General features: G+C 37.5%; 2 protein-coding genes across 2 annotated transcripts; one reads left to right on the top strand and one right to left on the bottom strand.

Annotated features, from left to right (window-relative positions):
* Window positions 1–171: 171 nt before the first annotated feature.
* LOC117912880 lies at window positions 172–3,969 on the top strand. The gene is made up of 6 exons (XM_034827653.1): window positions 172–371; window positions 487–570; window positions 782–866; window positions 1,945–2,033; window positions 3,177–3,288; window positions 3,594–3,969. Exons 1-6 carry the CDS (start codon window positions 336–338, stop codon window positions 3,821–3,823), a joined length of 636 nt encoding a protein of 211 aa, XP_034683544.1. The 5' UTR covers window positions 172–335; the 3' UTR covers window positions 3,824–3,969.
* A 477-nt stretch (window positions 3,970–4,446) lies between these two features.
* LOC117912879 (GDP-mannose 4,6 dehydratase 1) lies at window positions 4,447–5,952 on the bottom strand. Its single transcript, XM_034827652.1, has one exon. The coding sequence runs from the start codon at window positions 5,815–5,817 to the stop codon at window positions 4,696–4,698; it is 1,122 nt and encodes a 373-aa protein (XP_034683543.1). The 5' UTR covers window positions 5,818–5,952; the 3' UTR covers window positions 4,447–4,695.
* Window positions 5,953–7,751: the final 1,799 nt, after the last annotated feature.

Below are 7,751 nucleotides of genomic sequence, written 5' to 3' on the forward strand. Positions count from 1 at the left end.
AGAAGCCCCTAAAAAAGTGGCATTTGCTATTTGGGTCCCTCAATTGGTCAATAGTCACAGATTAACGGTGGAGATATCCACAAATTTCATAACTTTTGGGGAGGTAAGTGTAATATCTTATTCTATATTTTCTTCGATACGTCTTTTTCTCATTTTTCTGCCTCAGCAAATCAGCATCAAGTGGTATTATGTTCCAGTGAGTGAACCGCGATCGTTCGAGGCTGTTGGCAGAGAAGCTCTTTCCCCCAACGATCATACTCCAACTCATCTGAATAAATGTCAGCAAAAGAAAAAAAATAGAGAAAAAGAAAAACCATAGAATCAAATAATAAGTCATGGGTGCCTCAGAATCCATGCTCTCAAGTTCCCAGGTAAGTCTCCAAATTCAATCGAATTTCTTTGCTCGCCGCTGCCTCTGAAGTTTCCCATGCTCGTTTCCTCTACTGATTTGTTGTTCTTTCACAATACTGTTCAATATGATTGAAGAGGATCGGCGATGAGATCACCACCGTCTCCGAGAGATCAGAAGATGTAGATCCCCTTTTGGAGTGCCTGAAATCCCTCAAAATTGTGAGATTCTTCTTTTGTTTCTTTCACCAAAAATATTCATATTCTTGTCGCTATTAAAAGATAAAGTCAGGTTTCTGTTTGGATTTTCCAAGTGGTTTTAGAAGCAAAATTTTGCAAGAGAAAAAAAAATCCAGAATGATGACCAAATGGTACCAGTGTTCAACTTGGGTTTAGTGATTCTTTTTTTTTTAATGTTAATAAATGTTTCCAGGCAACACCCATACTGACTTCACTGCCAACGGAGAGCAGCTTGACGGATATATTGGTGAGGAAGCCATCATCTTCTTCTGTTTCAGGTGAATTATATCATCTTTCTTGAACTATGGATCTTTCGTTGGGAGTTATAGATTTAGGACTTGAAGTAAGAGTTTGTTTTCGTTGCTTGGTCATTGACTGTGGAAGTTTTGGTAGTTGGTACTATTTTCTTGTCAAAAATGGGAAAGGTCACACTCTAGGATTGGGGAAGAAAATAGAAAGTGCAAATTGAAGAAAAAAAAAAAAGCAAAGGAAAATGAGAAATAGATTTGAAATTAGTAAATTAGTTTACATTTCACTTCTTTTTTTTTTCTCTGGACAAATTAAATAATTTGAAAATATATAAGTTTCTACCTAATTTTACTTATTTTTTATTTTCTCTTGTACTTTCCATGATAAATTAAATACGATAAAATCATTTTCTTTAACATTTTTTCCCCTTTCCTTAGTACTTTCGAGAAGCAAACATAGCCTAAAAGAATAAAGTGTAATCTCATTCACAAATCTCATAATATATAAAAAATTTGGGTTGCTGATTTGCTGAACTTGGAATTCTCTCTTTCAACGATTCAACTCCCGATAATTATTTATAAGAATTCTGGAGGGTAAGATGGCACAATTCAGTGATCTTTGGAAATGGAGGTACACTGACAAAAGGTTGTGGATCTCTGGAAAATGAACAAATAAAAACCCTAGTGGGAATGTTTTCCACCACCATTCATATGGGAGTTACTTCTTTGCTTTTGTGAGAAATTAAAGGTTGCATGAACCAAGGATCAGATGAGACAAGCTTTTATGTTGGATTGATCATGTGTAATGGAGAGTCGGAGACCAATTGTCTGTCTCTCTAAGATATGATTCAAGTTGAAGGAATAACAAGGGCAGGGTGCAGCTCAAAAACATTGGCTTATAACAAGAAAACTGAATATATGGCCCTAGAGAACTAAAACAGAACATTTCTCCGGAGAATTCAACCCCTAATCCAGGAACTCTCCTTTATTTGTGCATGTGTATCCTTCTAACCATACATGCGTAGAAGTTCTCATCATGTGTTCGTTTGAGTAGATTATTAGATATTCAAAGCCAATTATTAGTCTCTCTTTCTCTATGACTGTATAGGTACTTTAAATCCGAAGGTGCTACTGGAGCTCTTCTCGATGTATCGTGATTGGCAAGAGGAGAAAACACAAAAGATTAGCAAGGAACAGGTCTTCCCTGACACTTTTTTTTTTCTTTGGGAGTTCAAGAACAGTGCAGTAAGCATTTTAAGAGTTCGGTATGGATAAGGCATAGGGTCGATTGTACAATCTAAACTTTTTCAATCTATTTATCTGCATAGATCTGGACACAAATCAGAATTTAATTTTGGAAGTTACATCTGCTTTGTAGGCTTCAACATAGATTTTAGATCTCTGCAAAAATCTAATCTGGCTTAGAACCTAGTTTTTAATCCTTTTCAAGGATGTTTTGTTGAAAAATTAATGTTAAGATTTATCCAACCACCATAGCAAGTATCCATTGAAACCCAATGACAGGATTTGAATCTGATTTGAATCTTCACCTCATTACTGACATCAATTCCAATTTCCAAATTCTACTTGATCCAAGCTTGGACCTGTGTTTCAGGATTGGATTCTCATGCCATAACAATGTCACTCTAATTATAAAATCTTACTCTCACCTACTTAACAGATAATAAAATCAGAATTGAAAATGCTCGAATAAAAGTTTAATCCTTTGGAAACACTGTCTTTTTCCCCCTCTTATCTTAAATCCATTGGAAGGGGACAACAGTGGAAACTGGTGCATTTAAATGTCAGTATCAGCCAGTGGAAGAAAGCTGCATTTGATCTGAAACAATCTGGTGTTCTGATTCTTATTGCTTGTGAAGTGGATGACACTACCTGTGAAAACCTTGTAGGGTGCATTTGGTAGATGTGAATAGAAATAGGAATAGGAATGAGAATGGAGATGAACCATAAACATATAAAAGAGAGGAATCAAAATCTTGACAGAAGTGGATTTTGGTTTCCATGAGATTGAACTTTCAATTTGTATTCTCATTTCTAATAAGTTATGAAAATGCAATAATAAATAGGAAATTTCCTATTCTCATTCCTTATTCCAGTGTTTCAAATATGCCTTTTGTGGCTGGCCCTGCATTAGGAAGCTTGTGTTGCTGATATTTAAGAATTAGGATTGTTCATATTTATCAACAAAAAAAAAAAAGAATTAGGATTGTTCATGATTTATATGATAGTAGGGAACATAACTTGTTTGCCATCATTTCCTTGTAAAAACTTGGATGTTTTTATTGTGCATGTATTATAATGTGGTAAATATTGTTGCAGGAAGAAATAGAAAACAAGATAGAGGTTGCAGATGCTCTGGCAATTAAACTTCATCAACGGTTCAATTTCTCGGTCTCATCAATGAAGACAACTTCACATCATCTATCAGAAGGTAACCTACCGTCTTCCATCCCTCATCCCCATTAAAAGTTTAGCTCACCTTCCTAATAATAGTAACTATTCAGCCTATCATTATCATAGCATGGATGAAAATTTGGGCCATGGGCAATTAATTAATTAACGGATCAGTTGCTCAATGACAGAAATGTAATAAAAGTATGGTTGAGCCACTGAATGGTGAATCTCAGTTGTATACCAGATGAAGGGAGACATGTAAATTGGGACCTTAATTTTGTGGAATCTGCTGATGTTTCTTACTTTCTGAGCTGATACCAACTTTATGGAATATGCTTGCAGTTCATGCATTGCAAGTGGAAATTGGTGAACTGAAAGGGAGGTTGACGGAGGTAATAAGTAACTGTGATGCTTTATGCAAGAGAATTGCTGCGGAGGGGCCAGAATCTCTTCGGGCATCTATCAAACCATTTGCTGCCGCCACTTCTGATCTAGAAACCAGCTTTCGCTCATCTTCTGTACAAAGAGTTCTGGATGCCAGCCAGCCGACTACAGAAACCAAACCAAATTGATTTCCATTTTTTCATTCGTGTTTATATTCAAGGGTTTTTAAGTTGATCGATGCTCTTGTCTTCCTCCACTGTTATTTATCGGCAATATGGTCTTTTCAATTTATTCAGCTTGCCAGATTGTCCTCCGGAGGGGCATCTTTTCCTCACATGATTGCGAAGATGAATATTAGTTGGAGACCGATCCACCTGTGGTTTCTTTTACCTTCTAAAGTACAACTGAATCATGAAACCATGGATTGCAAACATGTAATTAATGTTTTTTCTTTCTCCCACTATAAAAAATAAAAAGTGAAAATAGAGGAGAAAGATAAAAAGGGCAGAAGACTATAAAAGAAGCCCCACCGACATCTTAGCTTCTACATGGAATAGGAGGGGGTTGCACAAGAAACATTGCTCAGGACAAGTGGGTCCAAATGAATTCGCCCAAATTTTCTTTTGTGATGCATCCTAGTAAGGGCATGTTGAACCAGGATGCCCTGCCATTGATCTTGCCGACATGGAGGAAGTAACAATTGGAGCGTAGTTTATCAATATCTAAATGCATCTCAAATAGATTTCAAACACATTTTTTAGACGAATCCAGAAGCAATTCGTTGAGGAAAAAAATGACCAAAGCGTAGGCAGATCCCAGAATACAAATAATAGTTCAATTATGGAATTACCGAAATTGTATGAATGGGTTTAACAGTAAATCTAAAAACCCGTAACAAGAAAGAACAAATAAAAATAGGGAAATTACAATAAACACCAATAATAAATACCCATCTTCGAAATCAAGCTAACTATATTAGACCTAAAACCTTTGAATTCAAACAACCGAGAAGCAGATTGGCTTTATATGAAAGCAAAATTGGAGGAAGAAATAGGTTGAATCAAGGCTGCTGCTGTGCGTCCATATAGCCCGCGTCCACAAGCACCTTCTCCCTCTTAGCCAATTCAATATCCTCATCAACCATCATCTTCACCAACTGCTCAAAATCCACCTTGGGCTTCCAACCAAGCACCTTCCTTGCTTTGCTAGAATCACCCTTAAGGTTATCAACCTCAGCAGGTCTAAAGTACCTCTTATCAATCACCACATGATCTCTCCAATTCAACCCCACAGACCCAAATGCCACCTCCAAGAACTCCTCCACCGTGTGTGACTCCTCCGTCGCCACCACGTAATCGTCCGGCTTCTCCTGCTGCAGCATCATCCACATCGCTTCCACGTAGTCCCCCGCGAAACCCCAATCTCTCGAAGCCTGCAAATTCCCCATGAACAGTTTGCTCTGCAACCCAATCTTGATCCTCCCCACGGCTCGTGTAATCTTTCGCGTCACGAAATTCTCACCCCGCCGTGGGGATTCGTGATTGAACAGAATCCCATTGCAGGCGAAGAGCCCGTAGGCTTCTCGGTAGTTCACGGTGTACCAATGAGCGGCGCATTTAGAGGCCGCGTAAGGGGATCGGGGGTGAAATGGAGAGGTTTCCGATTGGGGAGGCGAAGTGGATCCGAACATCTCCGAGGATCCGGCTTGGTAGTACCGAATGTGAGATCGGCCGGTGGCCATGATGTGGGATCGGACGGCTTCGAGGAGGCGGAGGGCGCCCGTGGCCACCACATCGGCGGTGTAATCCGGGATCTCGAAGGAAACGGCGACGTGGGACTGGGCAGCAAGGTTGTAGACCTCGTCGGGGGCGATGGTGTCGATCCAGCGGCGTAGGGAGGAGGCGTCGGAGAGGTCGGCGTAGTGGAGCTTCATTCGAGCTTTATGGGAGTTGTGAGGATCGATGTAGATGTGATTGAGGCGTTGGGTATTGAAATTGGAAGATCGTCGGATCAGACCGTGGACTTCGTACCCCTTGTTCAGGAGAAACTCCGTTAGATACGACCCATCCTGCCCCGTTATGCCGGTGATCAGAGCTATCTTCCGCTTCGGTGGTTCTAGGGCTTCGCCGCCGTTGATTGCCGCGGCAGATCCGGACCCAGCCGTCTCTTTTTCGGACGCCATTGCTTTGAGTCGTCGTCTGTGTCGAGGCTGAGAAAAAAACGGGAGAGAGAGAAAATGAGACTAAAATTGAATTTTGTCTGTTTAATCGGTGAGGGTGTTGTTGAAATATAAAGAGCGCTTGTGATGAGAAAGTTTCTACGTTCTACACGTCGGCCTGTCTCTGATGTCTGAGGTGGTCAATAGCAGTTCGCCAAATGAGGGATTTAAGGTCAAAAATGTAATTTGGGATGGACAAAAGCATGTGCAGAGTGGTGGCCGCAAACAGCTGTGCTTCTTAAATGACCAATCCACCCTCTCGGGCTTTGGTGCGGTGGGATGTGATTGGGGGAACCAGGGAGGGGCGACGCCTTTTGTCAGCATTATATTTCAACCCCCCTCTATACCCTCCCTTCGTGGTTGCACGGTTTCCTTGCAACACCATTTTAGCCTGCCAGCGTGTACTTTTTTCTTTTTTTAATTATCTAAGCACCGCGGTCATGTGATTATAAAGAGTAAATAAATAAATAAATAAATAAATAAAATACAAAATTAACACCAAGGTAAAAAAAAATGCATTCCCATGTTTAATAATAATATTATTGTTAAGTTGTAAATTTTTCAATTTAAATTTAAAAAAAAAAAAAAAACATCCTCAAGCTTTGAGAAATTCTCTGTGCTTCTTCTTTTTATTCCTACAGCTTTATAATTTACTTTTGCAATATATTATCATCATACTAAAACCATTCAACCTTATAAATGATTTTTTTATCTTTTCAAAGGCAATTTCTTCGATATTGATTCAAGATCATATAGAGTAGCATTTGAAAATTACCTCTATTATATTTTTTATTTTTTATTTTTTTACATTTTCACCCTTTTTTTCCTCAAAAAAAAAATATCGTTTCCTCTCTTTCCTAATTCAGTTCCTTATCATTTTTAATATTCAGCTCTCTCCCCCTCCTATATCATGTTCTTTTCCTTGTTCAGTGAAGTTTAAACCTAAGTTTATGTTCGTTCTCTTTTCAATGAAATTCAAATATTTCAATAACGATCAGCAAATGAAGATCATAATCAAATTCATTTTAAAAGTTATATATCAAATTCTCTCATCTTTCTTTTTTATTCAAGATCTTTCATATTTTTTATCGTTCTCTTTATTTCTTTTTTTATGGATTTTTTTGTATTTGTTTTTTGTTAGGGTTTTTTACAATTACGTTTTGTTAGATTTTTATTTATTTATTAACAATTTCATTTAAACCTCTACACTGTTTTTATTGAGGTTTTTTGTGGTTAATTTTTATTGGATTTTTTTATAATTGTTTTTAGTTAGTGATGAATAATAAGATTTTCGATTACCTTATGAAATGCCCAAGATCCAAATTAGTTGTTTCACTAGCCAAATTTTTCGCCTCAAGTCATGAATGAAACTACAAATATGAGAACCATTTGTTTTTAACAGGATAAGAGCTTTGACCTTGTTTTACTAAGAAAATTAAGAATAACTTCAAGAGATGACCTTTTTGTTTCTTTATAAGAGTTATATTCTTACTTTTTTATTTCCCGGATAGAGAAGAAAACATATTTCTTCTCTTTGTGGTTTTTAGGAAGAGAGAAGTCAAAATATCTCTCGTTTTTCAAAAAAGAATTCTCATCGAGAGAGTTTTCACTCAAAGAGAGAAAAATAAATAAATAAACTATTTATTTATTTATTTTTAATAGTAGCAGTTTCTAGGTAGTTTTAAAACTTCCAAAAACTATTCCCCCATTTCTTTCCATTAATTGGACCAGGTCAAGTCAATCCGCTTGAGCACCCAAACCCAACTCCAACCGTTAGAGTTTTTCGTATTTGATGCTTGAGAAATAGTAGTCTAGCATCAAAATTTCATGGTAAGATGAACATGATTTCATAATTTTGGTTTTGAAATTAAATTATAATAGTTTTTACAAATAAATAA

This window comes from Vitis riparia, chromosome 4, assembly GCF_004353265.1.
Source record: "Vitis riparia cultivar Riparia Gloire de Montpellier isolate 1030 chromosome 4, EGFV_Vit.rip_1.0, whole genome shotgun sequence".
Classification (NCBI taxonomy): domain Eukaryota; kingdom Viridiplantae; phylum Streptophyta; class Magnoliopsida; order Vitales; family Vitaceae; genus Vitis; species Vitis riparia.